This window comes from Condylura cristata, unplaced genomic scaffold (genome assembly GCF_000260355.1).
Source record: "Condylura cristata isolate star-nosed mole 26May11 unplaced genomic scaffold, ConCri1.0 scaffold00002, whole genome shotgun sequence".
NCBI lineage: Eukaryota > Metazoa > Chordata > Mammalia > Eulipotyphla > Talpidae > Condylura > Condylura cristata.
In genome coordinates this window covers 38272090-38293240 of record NW_004567103.1, presented here as the reverse complement: position 1 = coordinate 38293240, position 21151 = coordinate 38272090, and the positions used below count along the sequence as shown (strand labels likewise).

The 21151-nt window shown below is 35.6% G+C and overlaps 1 protein-coding gene across 1 annotated transcript in view; it reads left to right on the top strand.

The window, feature by feature from the left end:
* The window catches only part of ITGA4 (integrin, alpha 4 (antigen CD49D, alpha 4 subunit of VLA-4 receptor)), a 68481-nt gene that overhangs the window by 15607 nt on the left and 31723 nt on the right, over positions 1-21151 (top strand). Inside the window, exons 3-15 of the mRNA XM_004674474.2 lie at positions 719-821; positions 921-1050; positions 2890-2957; positions 4064-4193; positions 5602-5687; positions 6412-6474; positions 6564-6701; positions 9815-9926; positions 13974-14068; positions 15187-15277; positions 16117-16162; positions 16527-16681; positions 20232-20386. Coding sequence (XP_004674531.2) covers positions 719-821; positions 921-1050; positions 2890-2957; positions 4064-4193; positions 5602-5687; positions 6412-6474; positions 6564-6701; positions 9815-9926; positions 13974-14068; positions 15187-15277; positions 16117-16162; positions 16527-16681; positions 20232-20386 — 1372 coding nt within the window. The remainder of the gene's footprint in view (positions 1-718; positions 822-920; positions 1051-2889; positions 2958-4063; positions 4194-5601; positions 5688-6411; positions 6475-6563; positions 6702-9814; positions 9927-13973; positions 14069-15186; positions 15278-16116; positions 16163-16526; positions 16682-20231; positions 20387-21151) is intronic.

The window sequence follows — 21151 nt, the reverse complement described above, 5'->3', positions numbered from 1 at the left end:
TGTTCTCATACAGCTTAAAAATACTGTTTCCCATGAGTAATATTTTATTTATATTTGACTTTCTGGCTTTTCATGCATTTGCTAAATGCTTTGTTGAAGCTTTTTATTTGCGTCTTTTTTCTTTGTTGAAAACAAGTCCCAATTCTCTAAATGTTAGCCATAGGGCTGTTTTAAATGCTAGGCATTGTCAGGATGCGTAGGGCACAGATTCCACATGCTCAGTCATCACCTTCTAGCATCAATAAACTGTCACTTAAGTGTTGTGTTGTGGTTTTCCTGTTCTTAATGTCTCAATGCAAGAAATGTTGTTTAAAATGTTCAGTAATGTTGCTTGCGATGCTAGCTAAATGGTAAAGACAAGGTGTGGTATTTTTGCGAAATATTACAAACTGCAATTTTATTTGCACAGACTGTGTTGGTTTAAACTGTCCTCCCGCCAGGGTCCTCTGGCTCAGCTGTCCCCTTTATGAAGGCCATCTCTCCATGGTGTGCCACTTGGAAGTCATTTCTAGAAACAAAGTCACCTGTGAGAGAACAATTATGTTGGTACAGAGAAATTCAGTTACCCCACATTATGCAAAGAATATAAGATCTTAGAAAATCAGGGCAGGAAAGCATCCCCTCTGACTGAAGGGGATTGAGATGAACATATTTCTGGCAGTGTAACCTGGTTTTCAAGATAACTGATAATAAAATTATTTCTGAATGCTGTAGGTAGACCTGATGGAGAACCTTGTGGAAAGACTTGTTTGGAAGAACGAGACAATCAATGGTTGGGAGTCACGCTTTCCAGGCAGCCAGGGGAAAATGGATCCATAGTGGTAGGTTATTGGAGTTGGTTCACTGTAACATCAGGTGTGCTGTGTAGGGTTTTCACATCATTTTCTGTTTTCTGTTTTGTTTGTTTTTTTTTTTTTCAGACTTGTGGGCATAGATGGAAAAACATATATTATATGACGAATGAGAATAAGCTCCCCTCAGGTATCTGCTATGCAGTGCCGGCTAATTTACTAACCGAACTGAGTAAAAGAATAGCTCCCTGTTATAGAGGTAAGACATGGATTTTGTGTTAATCTATCAAGAGGAATAAGTAAATGCTTTAAACTTTTTTTTTTATTTCAATTTTGGATGTGCAGAGAGAAGTTAACTCTGAAATAGATCCTCTTTGTAACTACTCAAAATATTAGTGTCCTTTTTAAATCCAGTTACAGTAGAATTTGTTTTCAAAAATGTCCTTTGTGTTTTTAAGAACATAAAGTCTACAGTTTAATTTAAGTAATTCTAGAATCTGGATGATAATCACCCAGTTTTGCTTTCAATTTATTTTTAATTCAGTATTATGAGCCTATTGCCCAACAAATAGCTGTAGGATATTTGAAGTCATAAAATACAATTTAAAAGATTGATCAGAAGTTGAGTATTCAGTTTCTTGCTTTAGTTTTAGCTTCTAAGAATATTCAGAAACATTCAAATTATAAGTGTAAGTGAATCTTCCCCATGTGTTGTCTTTTATTTTTTTCCAAGTTCACATTGTCCTTTAAACAACAAATGACTGGTATCTTAAATTTGAAGGGCCTTTCCCATATAATTTGAAGCCATAGTTGGCTTTAGTGCATACAGATCTGAGTCTAAACAACTGAAGTGAGCAAAGTTTGGGTGAATGTCGACAAAGCACTAAAAACCGTATCTGTAGCAACTAATCTTCTAAAAATTATCTCTGGAAAACTCAGAATTTAAACATATGAAAATGATAATTTTCCAAATTTTCTAACCAAAATGATTATCCCCGTGTTTAAAGAAAATTTCTATTACATGACAAATCTCTGAACAACTGCAAATTCAGTCATTAATTCTATTAAAATTGAGGTTTCACCTCTGGAACTTGATGTCATGGAGAAATTTTCATCATCTATGTTTCTAATTTGATTTTAGATATCAAGAATATAAAAGTAAAATTTTCAATTCTCAAATGCAGTAAAGCTCAGTCTGGATTTCTGTGATTATTCCTTTTACCCTAGTGGCTTACGATTTACTTCGAAGTGCTCTTACAGAAAAGTTTTTATTTTTGCTCTGCTATATTCTAGCTACATTGCATAAAAAAATTCAAGATGGTATCAGCCTAATAATATACCAAAAATTAATATAAACTTTTTAAGGGAGGGAAAATCATGCAAGAGTAGTAATTATAAATGACTTGGCATTTAATTTTTCTGGTTAGCAAAGCCAAAGTAAAAATGTCCTGATTCTTATTTTCATAGAGGTTTGCTCATTTTTTTTTTTCAGAAGTAAAGTTTTAAAAGACCCTCAATCTTCATGCAGATCTTAACAGCAGTCTTTATTTTCAGCTGGGCAAAATCTAGAAAGCAACTTTTAAAAAAAGATTTATTTATTTATGCATACAGAACTGGGTACAGGTTGGAGGTGTGGGGTGGTGAGAGGATTCATCAGAGTCAGAGTGGGAATCAGAACAAGCCAACTGACAAAGCACACTGCTGAGGGGAGCAGCAGGCGGATCAGGAGAGGTCTGCCACACCATGTGGGTCACCTCCGGGGCAGGGATTGAACTCATGCTGAACTCAGGCTTTAGCTTCTTAGTTCTGTGTTTTAACACACTGCACCACCAGGAAATGCCCTACAAAGCCTATTTTTTAAAGGAAATCTTAGAGCAGAAACCTGAAATGTTACCTTTTTCCTAGATTTTCACTTGCCTTTTTTTTTTTTTTTTGAGTATGTATGCTGCTGTTTCTTCCCGTGACAAAGAGGCAGGAGTAGATTTTTTATTACCATTTTATAGGTATATTTTGAAGATTTATATGGGAGACACTGTGTTTTTAAAGTTTGTCTTTGTTTTTACATGAAATCTGAATTTTTTTTTCTACTTAATTTTAGACTTTGTGAGAAAATTCGGGGAAAATTTTGCATCATGTCAAGCTGGAATATCGAGTTTTTACACACAGGTAATAGCCCAAAAAATAATGTAGCTGCTATGAATGTTTCTATATAGAACTTAAATTCTTCTGGCAGCTTAAAAGACATGTTTTAAAATAAAGATATATAGCATCTGAACAGTGACTCATGTTTGAGACAGTCATAAGTTAATTCTTAAAACACAATACCTTACATTTATTTTGAGCAAATAATCAGATGGCTCTATTGCATTATGACCTAAAGTATATCACTTCCATTAAGAATTGAATGGCTATCAAAAGTAACTATGGTTGTTCTGTTAACTTAGGTATCAAAAATATCCAATATGTGATTTTTACTTTCTAGTTGAGAGGGAGAGTAAGCATAGGTCTAGTTTTCATTAAAATTATGAAAATATAACAATTTCGCCTTAATAAGATATATAATAGTTACAAACTTATTCTCTTTCTGACAGCCTGAAATATACAATGAAAAAGCAATTATATTCAACCCCCAAATCTCCCAGTACCTATTACAAACCCATTATTCATGAATGCTTTCTAAACTGTGAAGACTGGCAATGTCATTATTGTAACAATTTCCCAAAATACTGCCTATTATGAACACACACAAAAAATATAGCAATGCTTTCTTTATATTTCGATTTCTTTATACATAGCACTCCCTCTCTTCAGCCAACATAGTTAAGGAAATTAGTCAGTGGTTTTTTGCAAATTGAAATAAATTAAATCTACTTTTTACTCTTTGGCAACACATGATTATCTCCTAATCAGTGCTAATGAATTACCCAGATATGATTTGCTTTGATAGATGTCATGCTGCTTTTTTCCTGAAAGCTTAGTGCTTAATTGTACCTTTGATTTGAAAGTCTGCTTTCGGATAAGTGGACACTATTTAGCATCTAGTGAGAATTTCAGTATTTCTTCTGTGAAATTTTACTTTTAGGTAAAATCCATTAGCCAACTCCTCCGGCTTTTTCTTGGTGTTTTTTAAAACATCTGTTTTTTTCAGATTTGTGAAACTTAGTACAAAAATACATTTTTCTTCACTTTATACTTAAAACTTTATTCCAAGGAGGTTTTGGGTGGTGATTTTAAACTTTTACATGGTAACAAACTTTTTTTTTTTCTTACAGGATTTAATTGTTATGGGAGCCCCAGGATCATCTTATTGGACTGGTTCTGTTTTTGTCTACAACATAACTACAAATACATACAAGGCCTTTTTAGACATGAAGAATCAAGTAAAATTTGGAAGTTATTTAGGTACTGTTAATATTGATAGGCTAAGTGGTCTCTGTCTTGTAGGTCCTAGTCACTTAAATAAGGGATATTATATTTTCAAAAGAGTAAAATAGTCAATAGTCATTAAATAAAGGGCATAGAAACTTTAAGGATACAATCTAAGAACTTCAGCTAGCTTAAAATTTTACATTTACATATGCAACTAAATTCATCAGTATTTTACTCTTAGATAAGAACTCCTAGGTCAGTGTACTTTTGCAGAAAGACATGCATAAGCATGTGTACTCATGTAGTAACCAACAGGTTTATAAGTAGCATCTTTTGAGGACCTACTGTATCTCAGGGACTTTTGTGAGCACTCTACCTAAGTCAGTGCATTTATGCATGGGAGAGTGATTCTATATAAACTTTGGAAGGATCAACTGGAAGTTGATGGGACTGTGGCTGGCATTCTAGACAAGAGTAACATTGTGAAGCATGTGCTTCTAAAACAGTGCACTGACCTTTGCCTCCTGAATTCTTTCAGTATTTTCCATAGCTTAACTATTTTTTTAATAGAACTGGGGTAGGTGCAGAGGCAGTGAGAGGATTCACTAAAGACATAGTAGGGAGCAGAACAGGCAGATTGAGGAAGTACACTGCTGAGGGGAGCAGCAGACAGGCCAGGAGAGGTCTGTATCACTTTGTGGGTCACCTCCAGGGTGGGGATCGAACTCATGCTGAAGTGACTTCAGCTTCTTAATGCTATGTTTTAACCTGCTGCATCACCAGGGAGGGCCCAGCTTAACTATTTTTAACTTGCTTCTAGCCCACCTGTTTTCCCCCTCCTCTTCTTTAATCATTTAATATTAAGATTAATGATAGTCTCTATTTGAACAAAAATATTATATTTTTCTCACATTAATTCCTTTTATAGTAAAAGAAACACTTTTCTATAGCTTCTTAAGTAGAGATCTGTTTAAATCAAGCTACATGTGAAATACACATGAAAATATGTCTTTCAGTACACAAGAAAATAAAGTGATCCTACTTTTGTGTCTTAAAATTTTTGTCACAACAGGAAACTTTTCACAGCAAAGCTTAGGAAGAATTTATTATTCTAGGTTTAAAATAATTCATATGTGTAAAATAGTTGTAACTTTGAAAGCTAGCATGTCCTTATGCTAGACAGAGACTAATAAGTCAGCTATAAGGAGCTATCTTCATTTTTAGGACTTGGAATAAGTGTGACTCTTTTCATCACACACATTATTCATTTCTAAAACATGTAGTTAATGACCAGTTTTCTGTATTGATTTACTAAGTATTCATAACACTGTTTAGTGTACTTGTGCTGAATTCAGTCACATTTGAATTCTATGAGAAGGTTTATGATCCAGTCTACCCATTGTAAATGATGGTCTTCATCCACTGCTCCATTTTCTTAAAGGCTACTCCGTGGGAGCAGGTCATTTTCGCAGTCCACATACTACTGAAGTGGTTGGAGGAGCCCCACAGCATGAGCAGATTGGCAAAGTAAGTCCAGCACTTTTGTATTTTTTTTTCCTGAAAGATTCAAATAGGTTATATGAGAGATGCTAAAGGAAGAAATAAAAAATTCTAAAGAGTGGAAAATAGGAATATGACTAAGAGGAAGAATTTAGTGGAATTGTTCTAGTTGCATGGCTTGAGAGGAAATTTAGTAGAAATACTTTGGAAATTACAAAAATTGCATGAGGTCTTCCTTTCTTACTAGTGAATTATCTCAAGATGTCCAGGGACTATGTTTATTTTAGAAAATTTACAACTGAAGGAGGATTGAGTAGCTTCATGTTTTGGGATTTAGAAGAAATTAAAATGTTACTTTACTTACATTGTTGTGGGAATGTTTAAAAACCAAGTTTTTTGCTGAGCCTTACGTTGTAAAGTGAGGCATACTGCTTTCTGTGCTGAATGTAAGGGATTCACACAGGGCCTGAGAAAATTGTGTTCCCATTTGTATCTCTCTTAAAATGATTTAAAAATACATTTGACCAGTTATAAGTTATGTTTGTTATGTTATGTTTCGGTCAAATGGTATTTTATTGAGATAACATTGGTTTATCACACTGTATATGATTGAGCAGTATAGGATCACATCCTTTAGATGGATGTTACCACACCATACCCTCCACCAAGGTACACATAGTGCGCCACTCAAATAACAGCCATTTAAAGTGCTGATAGTCTAACCTGTTTTAATTACTTTCCCAAATTGCAGGCATACATATTTAGCATAGAGGAAAGAAAACTAAACATCTTACATGAAATGAAAGGTAAAAAGGTAATATGTCTCTACCTTTGCTATCACCATGGACTTTTGTAGTAACCATGCTTTTCACTCAATGACTGGATCTGGTTTGCTTTGGGCAGCTTGGTTCTTACTTTGGAGCGTCTGTCTGTGCTGTGGACCTCAACGCAGATGGCTTCTCTGACCTCCTCGTGGGAGCCCCCATGCAAAGCATCATCAGGGAGGAAGGGAGAGTGTTCGTGTACATCAACTCCGGAGTGGTATGTCAGAGAGCTCAAAAATTGGCATCCATTTACAGGCTGCTGATGGAAACTAAAGGTGTTCTTGTTCCAGAGTCCCAAGATTATAGCTTTGTAGGCTTATCTTTCTGATGAAAGTAAAATTTCTACTGCTCTGCTGATGATCTAAAAATGACTTGGAACACACTGATGAATGAACATCTGTCCGATTTTTATATTCCAGAAAGATGAGATCAGTTGGAATTGCCCCATTCACAGTTTGTATGTGTTCACTCAAATAGTTGATGCAAATCTAACTTGAAAGAATGGTTGATTCATAACTCAAAATGTGGATTTCTTATTGACTCCATAGTGTCTTTATATAATTTGATAAGTGTCTTCTATTTGTAGTATTATTTTATAAAGAATTAAATGTGGAAACTGTAAAATATGAATATGAACATTAACTATAGAATATATTTTGCCAAGAATATAACAATGACATAGTTCAGTCCAAAGTGGATGTAGAAGTTATATAAATAGGTAATAAAGTATGAGTTGAGTTTTTACAGTATGGCAGGGATTTTAGAGTAGAAACTGATTACCTGGCAAATCAGCTTGAAGTATTCTACTGGCCTTCTCTTCCTAGTCTAACTTTTGGACATTAAATTAAAACAAAGAATTGAAGAGCTAATGTCATCTTGGCCTTTCCTTGATCTAAGAGTGGGAACAAGTTTATGAGAAGATTGGTTCATTTCTTAAGGCACAGTATTTTCAGCCAGGATACAACAAAGTAAAAAGTATCACGAAAGTATTTGTACTCTTATTCAGTCATTGGTTTCAGAGCTTTCAGTGAGTTCCTCTACTTAGCAACAGATTAAATGAGACAATACTTGTAGAGATGGGAGATTCTCAGAGTTCCAGGTAGAAAGGAAGGTAGTTAATTATGCACTAGGATTTTGTAGTCTCTTTATAATTTTGTAGTCATTATAAATGTAACAAGAGTATCATCTATAAATTGACTATCAGTATCTCATTATAGTGCTAGCAGGCATTACTTTATTCTTCCAAGGACATTTCATATTTCCTTGTGCATAAACTATGTTCTTACACTAGCTAAATCCTCATTCTGCATAATTTTTATCCTTTATAACTGAACTTTTTGAAAAGTTTCAGCAGCAGCATATGTGCATTAAATAATATATTGGCTTTTTCTCACTGAAATCTTAGCTATCTCAAAATGAAAATAACAGCTAACAGTAAAGCTGCTTAATGTAAAGAACAAGAGGAGGAATTGTACCCACTAGACAAAGCTTTGTTCTTCCTTCATCCCTACCCCGGGGTGCCAGTGTTAAACACTAGGGTTAATTTAATAATTTACTTCACCTTTTAAGTATCTGGTACAGATGGTGTTACCCTTGTTTTTTTTTTCCCACTATTTCTGAGCTCCCTAAAATTATACCTGTAGAATTCGAGGACCTCTAGAGTGGCTCGACCTAGCATTACACATTTACTGCTAGTGTCCATTCTGCAGCGTGGAGGTGCCACATGGAGAGGATTTGTCTGTTTTCTTTCTTGCTGTTTCCTCAGGGCTTATAGGAGCCCTCGACAATAGAGACTTAGAAATTGTTTTAGAATGTACTCAAAAGATACTTGAATGAATCTGGCTTCCTTCTACTGGCACTAGTACTTAGGTATTCCCAGTAAATTCTTGGTCATATTCTCTATAATTGGAGAATACTTAGTGTGATCACTGGTTCTCGAAATCCACTCCTGCTGGGACTTTGTGCCTCTGTGTTGTTCTATGTCTGTGTCTTCTCTCAAGCCTCTTCTTCCATCTCCTTAAGTTGGTTATTTCCTTTTGAGTGAAACTCTCGCTCTTTATTCATTAGATAATCATTCACTACTGGTGGTGCCAATGATTGTGTCTGTAGAGATGATTTTAAAAAGTAGTTCATTAGAAAAATTAAAAAAAAAAAAACCTTTCAAATGTAATGCATGCAAATGTTGTAGATTATCTTTGTCCTGATTTCTAGGACCTCACAAACCAGGAGGGAAATAAACAGGCAAGTAAATAAGCGAATACATACGGTAAAGGGCACATTATTAGTATATCTCAGGTGGATAAAGTAAGCCTCTTTGGTTGTGAGTCAAGTGTTTTTCAATAAAAGGAAGTGTTCAAGGATTTTTTAGTTCATAAAGCAGAGGTGAAAGACACTCATGAGGACTGGGCAGGGAGTGCTTGATGGGCTTCTTTAAGATGAAAAGATCTAGGAGAAGCAATGCTTGGCTTTATTATTGTTGTTGTTGTTACTGTGAGGCAGTGACTTAATCTGAGTTTGGGACGAGGTCTGGTATATCTTATTATAGTAACCCATTTTCCAGCTTCATCCTTTAACCAATCCATGGTCCACACAACTGTAGCTGTGGTACTCCTCAACTCACACTTTTGGTGGCTTCCAGTTGTTCCCTAAGTGGAGAGACCTTTCTCTTCATTTCAGTGTAAAAGTTCAAGACTCCCATTTTTGAGATTTTTTTCCTCTCATTTGCTACAGCCAAATACTTTGAAATTTTTTTTTCTGATTATTTTCTCTCTATATTTAAAATTATGCTGACCCTTGAATAGTTACCTTGCATGCTATCTCCTTGCTGGGAATCTCTCCTGGCTCTGCCACTTAGATATACTCACATTCTTCCCTGATATGCAACACAGTACAACTTGTGGGTTTTTATGTCCCAGCACTAAGTCATCCTTGAAACTAAGAGCTGCTTCAGGAAAGGGAAGGTGTCTTGTCCACAAATACTTGTCCCCTTGCACCTGTTCTCTCTTTGTGCAGGGTGCCATTAGTAGGAACTCTATAAATATTTGCTAAACTGAGTTATCAGTGTGATTTATTGGATCTTTCAAAGCGAGGGATCATGCATTTGACAATTTTTTATGTCCTCTGAGCTCTAATCATCCTACTATATATGTTGATATACTTGATAAATATTTATTGAATTGCACTGTGATGTGTGTACTAAAGCTCACTCTGTAGTTTGTCCAACTTGTTTGAAGCAATAGAAAAAGAATCCATATCCAATTACAACAGCAAATCATGTGTAAAGTTGTGAGAATGTTGTAATGATGTATTTTCTCTCTCCTTTCTGTCTAGGGAGCAGTAATGAATGAAATAGAAACAGAACTTATTGGAAGTGACAAATACGCAGCAAGATTTGGGGAATCTATAGTTAATCTTGGTGACATTGATAATGATGGCTTTGAAGGTAATTAAAAGTATCTAATTTTATACTTGATTTCTGGCGCAAGGACAAGAATATGATTAGTTTTTTTTTAAAGATTTATTTATTTATGCATACAGAACTGGGGTACAGGCCAGAGAGTGATGAGAGGACTCATCAAAGACAAAGTGGGGAGCAGAACAGGTAGATCTACTGAAACACACTGCTGAGGGGAGCAGCACGTGGGTCAGGTGAGGTCTGCCACGTCATGTGGGTCAGCTCCCTGGCTGGGGATCAAACCCATGCTGCAATAGCTATCAATAGCTTGATAGAACTGACTATAACCCCTGTGCCACCAGGGAGCCCCTATGACTTACGCTGTTTTACTTTAGATAAAAATGGAGCCAAAATGGCGTGCTACATATTTTCCTTTATACTGTTAAGCCTGACTTCTTCGTTATCAGTTATTGATTAATTGATTTTACCATTGTTACTAAAGCATGGCATTCAAAAAACCTTTTTTTATCGATGAGAAGGCAATACTGGTGGAGTTGCAATATTTTATGTGCACCTAAAATCTACTTATTGAACTGTATCCTTAAAACTCTATTTTAAGGATACTATTTCAGAAATTTTAAAAGATGAAGAAAACATTTTTTATCATATACTCTGGCCCATACTACTTAACAATCAGCATAGCAAAGGCAGCAAAAGAAAAACAGCAGAGGCCAGCTACAGATCTGGAAGGCAGAGCAGGGATCTGCATTCTTCCTATTTTCCTACACATTGTTTAGTTTGCTGCTGCACTGTGAGAAGGATTTGGGGATCCCAAGAGAGTACTGACAGGGGGGTTACAGACAGAGTTAGAGACAGCGACTGATACTGAAGGATCTTAATAATGGAACTGATAGCTACCTATGCCTGGACATCAGCCTTGTATTGAAGTCCCTGTCTTTGCATCCTTTCCTTCTAACCTGTGTATAAAAAGACAAATGGGATTCGCAAGAAGAATGTATTATTCGTAGAGTCTAATAAGTATTTTATACTTATTTTCAGGGCCCAGAATTGTGTCTTCTTGATATTGTCACTGGCAATTGATACATAGTAATAGTAGGCCAAATTACTTGAATACTGAAAATAAGTAAAGGAATACTAGAAATCCCCACTTCCTTAATTTTTTATTTCTGGATACCTCACTATACATCAAATGTTTAAAATGGATTACTCTATAAACAGAGCACATACTGATTATGTATTTCCAATGAACCTTATTAAATATAAAAAATCATTTGCTATACATGATCATTTCTAGAATTTTTCACTACTTTAAAAACAAAAGGGGATAAAAATAGTATATGTAGGTAGTTTTATGCTTATTTTGATTACACAAGACATTTTACATTAAAACATCTGTAAAATTTTATGGGTGATACTATGTTTTAGAAATAGTCAGCAATCTTATATTTATTGAGCAATTACTTTGGTATTTTGGGTACCTGGCAGACCTCTCCTGACCTGCCCACTGCTCCCCTCAGCAGTGTACTTCGTCGATCTGCCTGTTCTGCTCCCAGCTCTGTCTCTGGTGAATCCTCTGACCTCCTGCACCTCTGGCTTATACCCCATTCTGTATGCATAAATAATAAATCTTAAAAAAAAAAAAAAGAAAAAGAAAAGTGAAAGAGGCAAAGCTGACATTTTTAGCTGCCATCATCTTGCTCACCACCTTCACTTGAATTTTAGACTATATGCTTAAATATCTCTAAATGAGAACCACAATAACCCACTAATTATAAAGTATTAGCTGCCTTTGTCTATGTGTCCCAGAAGTATGCATATTAACAAGTTATTAATTCAACACTTCTTTGAGGCAGAACTAGAATTGGTGCTGGGAAGGTAAACTTTGGGTAAACCTCTGTTAGTGTCTTTCTATAGTACGGTGGTGGAGAGCACAGACTATTGTCAGACTGCAGGAGTTAAGTCGGTTCTGTTATATTCTGGCTTTGCGACTGTCGGCGAATTACAGTCTGTGACTCAGTTCTCTCAACAGTAAAGTAGGAATGAAAAATTTTATTTGATATAGTTATCATGAAGATTCCATGACTTAATGTGTATAGTCCCTGACACCATTCCTGCCTTGTAAATGCTATATAATTGTCTGATACTAAGATTATGATTATTTTATGGTTGTATGATTTATGCTAACAGAATGAAATCTGTTCTGATGAAAAGTGGTAACTGTATATGTTGCTGTTCTATATGTTATATCTAAATTAAGTTTGAATGAACATGGAAAGCCATTATTTTTCCTCATTCTATGATAGTTATTAATGTAGTATATAACAGATCTGAGTATAATGCTGCTAAGAAGTAAGAGTTTGGATCTATTTATCAGATAGCCAAAGACTGAATAAGTCCATTCTTTTTCCTTGGAATGAAATTGATTTGGGCCAATTTGGACTGCTTCCTGAGTTTGAAACCTCACTTTGATTTTTTAATAAGCCTGTATACAATCATAAAAAAAAAATAGATTGATGGGTCTTTTTATATTTCAACTGTAAAGGTGCATCTGTATTGTTTTAACATATTTACCTTAAGATAGCTCATAAGTGCTAATAACCGAGCTAAATTTGATCCCCTGCCAGGGAGCTGGCATGTATGTCACATCAGACCTCTCCTGTCTCACCTGCTGCTCCCCTCACCAGTGTATTTCAGTAGATCTGTCTGTTCTGCTCCCATTCTGTCTCTGGTAAATCCTCTTACACTCCTGTAACTCTGGCCTATACCATAGCTCTGGTATGCAGAAATAGATAAATCTTTTTTACAAAAAGAAATTGTTAGTCTTTTTAAAGTTGTCCATTTGGCAGAGTTACTAATTTTTTTTAAAGATTTATTTATTTATTCATACAGAACTGGGGTACAGGCCAGAGATGCGGAGGGTGAGAGGGTTCACCAGAGACAGAGTGGGGTGCAGAACAGGCAGATCTACGAAGTACACTGCTGAAGGGAGCAGCGGGGAGCAGCGGGCGGGTCAGGAGAGGTCTGCCACACCACGTGGTCACCTCTGGGGCAGGCAGGGATCGAACTCATGCGGAAGTGGTTTAAGCTTCTTTTGTGCTGTGCTTTAACCCGCTGTGCCACCAGGGAGGGCCCAGAGTTACTAATTTTTATTCCCCTTGAAATAGTAATCAAAACCACCAAGGTAGTTGATACAGGTTTTAGCTCTGATAATGATATCAGATTATCAAACAAAAGCAAAAAGTATTCTAGGCTTGTACTAAAGGAATAAAAAATTGATATAAATTTAAGAATATATCCAAATAGGCATAATTCTAAGTTAAAAATAACAGCTGTAGATAATTATGGTCATATTTGATGTATATTTGCGCACTGTGAGCAAACACATTTATAGCTTAGTTTTCACTTAAGTTTCTTTTGTTAGTTAATAAAATCACCTTTTCTTATATCAAATCTTGATGTCCATCTCAAAATTGTAAAAGTGATGCAGTTTTTTTTATTTTATAGAAGAAATACTCTAAAATCTAGTTTGTATGGATGTATGTGTGTATTCATACATAATCATTTTCACTGGAATAAGAATTAGAAATCATTTTTCAAATAAAAGGAAGTCCAGAGCTCAAAAATAGATTTTCTTGGTCATAAAACTCATAGATAATAACACTTACTACATGCCAGATACTGCTATAAGCAGCAGCCAAGTTTGGCCAAGGAGGCTTCTCCTAGGAGCCCAGGGTGTTTGTGTGGGGACCAAAACAGAAAGGTTAAGGAGTGGACCAGCACAGGCAGGTAGGCACCCCCACCCCAGTGCTGGGGCCAGGCCCTGGCCACCTGGCTCACAATTCCATGAGGCTCCTTTTCAGCCCCACATATTTGGCTTCTTCTGTCAGCAAACTATTCTGTGTAGTTCTAGATATTTCGGTGATGATGTTAGCATTTTGCAATTGCTTTATGGATCCAGTGAGTAAAGAATTATTGGTGGTAGTTTTCTTGTGTATTAATTGAGGTGCATGAGGGAGAGTTTCCAGAGGGGCAAGTATTCAGAGTGATTTTTTCTGCCATTTTAATTTTGCATAGATGTTGCTATTGGCGCTCCACAAGAAGATGACTTGCGAGGTGCCATTTACATTTACAATGGTCGGGCAGATGGTATCTCACCGGCCTTCTCACAGGTAAGTTGCTCTTCTATTCCCAAAAGAAGCTTTGATAATAAGAAAAGCCTCCCTAAAACTTTTCATATTAACGTGGTCCTACTTTTCTTGGTTTATTCTTTAAGAAACTTGGTATTTTATGTCACTATTTCTTTATAATAAAAAGTATATGGTCTCATTTCTATGGTCATTAATAACTCTTTGAAGCCTTTTTTTTTTTTAAGTTCTGGTTTCAATTTCAGTCTAATTTGTTTTACCCTATTAAGGATTTCTCTCTGCCTTTCCCTTCATTTATGTTCTGAGCTAATATCCAAAGTATTCCAAATAAGCCCATTTGGATTTGATTTACTATGTCTTGCATTGTGGCTAAAGCTCTGGTTTTATGGCTGCATCACAAGGAAAGCAGACACTTGTGATGTCAAGTGTTGGTTTCCAGTGCAGAGCAGTTAGGTGATAATATTTTAGAGATGTTCCTTAATGTAACTTTGACTTTAATATTTGGGAAATCAGGCCATTTTCAATGCATTCACAAATTGCATACTCTTAAAGAGAAAAACTCTTTTCCAAATACAACTTTTATAGAAGCATTAGTGAATATTGTTACTTTTCACTGAGCAAAATACACACATGTTCTATATTTAATATGAAAGATGCATGCTTAAGTAACTGAAAAAAAAATACTGGTATTCTTAGGATCGATTGCAGCCTGATACTTATAAATCAGCCCTTGAACATAGAATTAGACATACAGAATAGGAAGCTCATAGTTGTTATAGATGTTTTCCTCGCCAGACTACTTATGTGGTTATTCATGTTGGTCAAGGAAGAAGAGCTTGAAAGAAGCCCAGGGTAAAGGAACTAGGGCTACTTTAAGTAGTTTTCCCTTTGTTCACAATTTAAAACAAACAAACAAAAAAAAAACACCTTTTTTTTTATTTGTCTAAACACAGAATAGATGTTAACAACCCACTTCAAACTGGAAACTTTTGCTTCTCTTTGATACAAGTATTTGGCTTAACAAAATGTACTTTGTTAATAAATGTGCCAGCACATAGGAAGGCATATTTAACCATGTCATTGATTGTCTCTAATACTAGATATTTATTAACTGCTTCCCACTCAACTTACCTATTTTTCAGAGAATTGAAGGACTTCAGATTAGCAAATCACTAAGTATGTTTGGACAGTCTATATCCGGACAAATCGATGCAGACAATAATGGATATGTAGGTGAGTATAAGTGTATTTTATAAATTGTAATAAGCTCTATTGTAGATGTTTTATTTTTAAGTACATATAACCTATATAGAAGAATTCTAATTTACTGATACTTTTTCTTCCTTTTTAAAGTTCTTTTGAATTCAAGGCAGGTCAGAAATAAGTAACTTTCTGAGCTTTACACTAGACATTTCTCAACATTTATTCCTTGTTCTTAAAAACAATGAGAAGCTTCCATGAAAATTAGTGAAACATGATTAAACGAAGCTGTTTTTTTGAAAGAAGGTTTCTAGTTGACTTTTTTTTTAAGCTTTATTTATTTATGCATATAGAACTGGGGTACCGGCCAGAGGTGAAGAGACAGTGAGAAGATTCACCAGAGTCAGAGTGGGGAGCAGAACAGACAAACTGATAAAGTACACTGCTAAGGGAAGCAGCGGGCGGGTCAGGAGAGGTCTGCCATGCCATGTGGTCACCTGTGGGGTTGAGAATCAAATTCACACTGAAGTGGCTGCTGCTTGTTTGCAGTGCTGCGCTTTAATCTCTTGCACCACCAGGGAGGGTCTGGTTGACTATTTCTAATCCAAAAATTGACCTTTGTTTTCCCAAGCCTGCCTATTTAAATTTTAAGCATAGTTTGTATATTTCGACTATATTTGTAAGTGTGTGAATGTCATTGTAAATGAATAGATTCAGACAAATGTGGAATGAACTTGAAGATGTCAGTGTATCATTTCTAATTATTTTTCTATAAATAGTCAAAAGGTGAAATGTAGTTTAGTATTTATGGCTAACAAGTAATTCTCCTTGACTAACAATAATCATTAATCGGTGTTTTTTTTATCCTCCAGATGTAGCAGTTGGTGCTTTTCGGTCGAATTCTGCTGTGTTGCTAAGGTAAGGGTCACATTTTACAGCTTAATGACAATCGGGCTTAATTGTAAATGATGGGAGGTAATTTTTAAAGTCATGGTACTGACCTCATAATACCTTTTTTGATATTCTGAAATTTAAATTTTGAACATTTAGATACTTTTCTCATCTTAAAACTAACAAATCATCAAAGCCAATATTTCTATAAATTTAAACAAAAATTTCTGTTTACTCATGCATGGACATTTGAGCGCATATATGAACATACTCTTAAGAAAGCAGTTTGGTGAAATTACTTCATCAATGGAAATTGATAGTACAAGAGCAGTTCTTAAGGAAAAATGTCTGCAATTACTAATTAATATAGCTAATTTTATTTTCTTCCTAGGACAAGACCTGTAGTGATTGTTGACGCTTCCTTAAATCTTCCTGAGTCTGTAAACAGAACAAAGTTAAACTGTGTTGAAAGTGGGCTGCCTTCTGTGTGCATGAATCTGACACTCTGTTTCTCATACAAGGGCAAAGAGGTCCCAGGTTATATTGGTAAGTGTGGTAAGTGTGCCCGGCAGAGTTAATGAAGTTACTGAAATGTGCACTTGGCTCACTTACCTCTAGGCCATCTTTTGAGCCCTCGCTGTGTTTCACCATCGGGTCTTCAGCATAGGAGAAAGTAGCCACTGGAAATGCCAGTGTGCAACGTGTGTTAAGGTTGTAATTGTTCAGAAGTTGCGGAAAGAAGCCATATCACTTTCTGTGTTATTTAAGGTGAACTAACTGAGCTTAGTCTGTAAGATCTCTTCAGAGTAGAAAGAGCATCCTCTGTTTTACTGGAATTCTTAAAGTCTAACCTGGCTACCGCTGGAAGATCTGAGAGGGAAGAGATTCTTCTTATTCTATTCTGTTGGCATAATTGAAGAAGCTTTTCTGGAGTATAGAAACTGATTCTAATTTCCACAAATAATACACATCTCTTACTATTTACCAACCAGTTCCTGAGAGCCATGCCTATTGCCCTACACAGAGGGAACTTTCAATTTTCTGCTTTGGAAAAGTAGAATTCATATGGCTCCTCCAAGATTGTGGTTAAATAAGGTCAAGGCAAATACATGTGACTTTATCAAAGTGTTGTGTTTTCACGGCAGATAAGCATTCCTAATTATGTTATACTAAAATTAATTTAGAATATATAGTTCGTCTCTGGCCATACCACCCTAAATGCGCCCAATCTCATCAGAATATATAGTTTGTGGATGTTTCTGGTCTTGTTTAGTTTTATTTGTAGTGCTTTAAGATGTTAATATAGTGGTTCTACAACCAATTAAATTGACTTTAAACAAGGTGTCATACAATAAGTTACAGGATAAATGAAACAATAAATTTAAAAAGTGCCAGTTAACTTCCCTCTCTCTACATAAGAGTCCAGGTAGACCTTTATAAGTTGGCTTAAAATGATAAATTTCAAAAAATTACTTTTTATTTTTATTCTGATGTGAACTTGCCTCTTGCAGCCTCTACTGGCAGTGAGGTATAATGAAGTCTGGTAAGCTTGGAGCATCTCGCTCCATTTTCTGCTCCATGTGTGTTGAAAGGAGTCCATCATAGGACAGGAGTATACTTGAGTTTATTACTTTGACATCTATAATTCAGTCCCTATGCCCCACAAGAGCCATCAAGAGTTGATTGTACTCATAACCTTTCAGGCTGCGGGAATCTCACAATATGAGGAGCAGTCAACGCTTGTTGAGTCAAACTGTGGACATGTAACAGAGGTCTCAGTCTGAGTGAGGAGAACAGAGCGAGTCTAGGATCTGCTTTTCATCAGAATCATTTTTAATACTATTCTGCCAGAGTCCTGGTTAGAACTGCAATGAGAGGTCTGTGGGCAAGACCTTCATCCAGCTATTTATGAGAGAAGTGCAGTTTGAAATTGTGACCCCAATAACACAGACAGGCTGATAGATTACCTGAAAGATGCACGTTAACAGGTTGGACTATTTCCCTTGATGTAAAACCACTGTTTGTTGTACGACCAATTCCACTGTCAGTAGATATTTTTTAAAAAGTGATTGAAAACAAATATATTAAACTCATAAATAACCACAGCATTGGTACAAAAGCATACTTTATAGTTGTCGTAAAATGACTCCTTGAGAGAAATAACTCTCATGGTAAGCACATTTAATATAACCAAGACATTTTTCCTCATACCATGAATGGATTGTTATTCATACCTTTTCACTTACTTTTTGTCTGAGCTCAGGGTGATAAATTTGTGGATGGCTATTCAATTACAGCTATCTCTCTGAGATATTGAATCTTGGTTATTGTAATTTTGAAGTCAATTGGTTTGGAGTTCATTTTCTAAATAAAAGGTAGGTTGAAGAATTTATCTGAAATTTGTGGGCATAATACAGATTTTATATTCATGCTCATTGAAATAAATAGCTAAACCCTATCCAGAAAATGAAGTTACTCCTAGCAGGTACATGACACTTCAGGAGTTATATAAATTCTTTAAAATATTACTTAGGAATTATTGCCCTTCTATAATGAGTCCCATCTCAGTAGCAGATCATTAAATATATTTTGCAAATAACCCACGCAGGTTCAAGATCTGCTGGGGCCTCCCTGGTGGCATGAGGGTAAAAGACACAGTGCTATTGCTATCTCTAGATATTGCAGCACAGCAGAGTCCCATCCTTGGGCAGGGAGCTAACCCACATGGCATAGCAGGCCTCTCCCCTCAGCATTGTATTCAATAGATACACCTGTTCTGCTTCCCACTATTTCTGGTGAATCCTCTCACACTCACTCACCACACCTCTGGCCTACACTCCAATTTTTGTTTGCAAAAATAAAAGTAAGTCTATAAAAAAAAAAAAAAAGAACTGCATTTTACTTTCTCAGTTAAGATCTGCGTGGAATTTGGGGAGCTGTTTTTGCTTTAAGATTTTATTTATTTATGCATACAGAATTTGGGTTCAGGCACGGTGAGAGAATTCACCAGAGACAGAGCAGGGAGCAGAATAGGTAGATCAGTGAAGTACACTGCTGAGGGGAGCAGCAGGTGAGACAGTAGAGTTCTGCTGCACCATGCAGATCACCTCAGGGGCTGGGATCGAACTTGCACTGAATAGCTGTGCTCCACCCTTGAGGAAGTTGTTTTCAAATGTTTTTCTTTGTTTTGAAAATACTCTTTAGTAGATGATTATGCCAGATTTGAAATGCGGTCTTACCAAGCTGATAGAATATTGAGATAATGTTTTCTATGTGTGTTATGTTTGCACAAATTAACATGGGAAAGTCAAAGGAGCAACAATGAAAACATGGAGCCCTCCGGGTTTGGGACAGCAAAGGAGAGTTCTTTGGGTAAACTGTTTACATAGCTTTGACTTTGTAATGATGTGTTCAGCTTACTTTAAAAACAAAATAATAGCAACCCCTCCCATTCAATCAAAGCAAACATAAATGACCTTTACCACTAATTACATTAGGTGTGTTACCACACAAGGCGAATACTGCCTGTGAGACTTGAGCGCCTGTGACTTTTTGTATTTTGTTCCTTAGCTGAATGTTCTAAGGACAAAAAGGACTTGAAAAAAAAAAGAAAACTTTATTCAGGACTTTTATTATTAGTAACAGTTTTGGAATTCAAGTATTGAGACATTTATATATAGAAAAATTAAGCAGATAACCAAAGATAGTAATACTGTTTTAAAAATAGAAGCCTAATGGTGATGGCACATGGGTGACTCGGTGATGGGAAACCCACGGGGATTACAACTGAGATGGAAAAAAAAAATGTACAAAATGATGTAAAAATAAACTATTATATTATTTTTAAAAATAGAAGCTTAGATAAAAGTTAATAATTTTTTATTAATGTGTAAGGTTTTTATAATTCATATTTTTTTCCCTTTTTCATAGTTCGGGATTTTTTTTGCCCTTTTTCATAGTTCAGGATCATTTAAAAAAAACTAATGATGAGAGAATTTAACATATTTCCACTAAATTTACTATTACCACTTCAAAAATAACAATTTAAATGCTTTTAGATAACTATTCATTTAAATTCTCTCTACATTTTTTGCAGTTTTGTTTTATAATATAAGCTTGGATGTGAACCGAAAGACAGAGACTCCACCAAGATTTTACTTTTCTTCTAATGGAACTTCTGATGTGATTACAGGAAGTATGAAAGTGTCAAACAGAGTAGCTAGTTGTCAAACACATCAAACATTTATGCGGGTAATGTTGACCAGTTTTTATTAATCTATATGTAAATGTCATTGTTTTCAATGCAGTAATAATTTTATTGTATTATTTTCATTTTATATTAATGTGTTAATAGGTAAAACACTGTTACCCTCTCCTGAGTTAATGACCTATTGTTCCAGAATCACACTGTTAGATAATTCTGTAATCTGGATAACTCAAATTTGTTTTTTGCATCGTTTTTATTTCAGATTTATCATTTTTATTGCCTCACTATTTTTAAAGATTTATCTTTCCTTTTCTACAATTGCTATTTCCCTAACTTTGTTTATAAGCTTTTCTCCAAACTTTGTTTATAAGCATTAAGTAGCTGCTGAGCCTCAGATCTATTTCAGGACAGGGTTTTGGGGGGCGAAGGGCAGTGGGGAAGTTGGTTCGTTTTTCATTTGACTTTAACAAAGCAGAATCCATCATGACTGCTTTTGGATTTTGTCTTTGTCTGTGAGCCAGCATTGTTGGTGATGTCAGTGGGAACTTGCACAGTTGTAGTGTCGCCTGGGGATTATCTGTGGGCCAGGACGACAGCTCTCATGATGGTTTGGGGTATGTCCTGCCAAAGCACAGCCAATTTCATATTTCTCTTGTTAAAACACTCTATCCCAAAATTATGAAGTCCCTTGCATTGGTGAACTGTTATTCTATGAAACAATGCCAGGTCTTTTTCATTAGGGAGCAGTGTACTTCATCAGAAAATCTATTGTCACAAAAAGCCAACTATTCTCTGGAGCTCATTCTGGG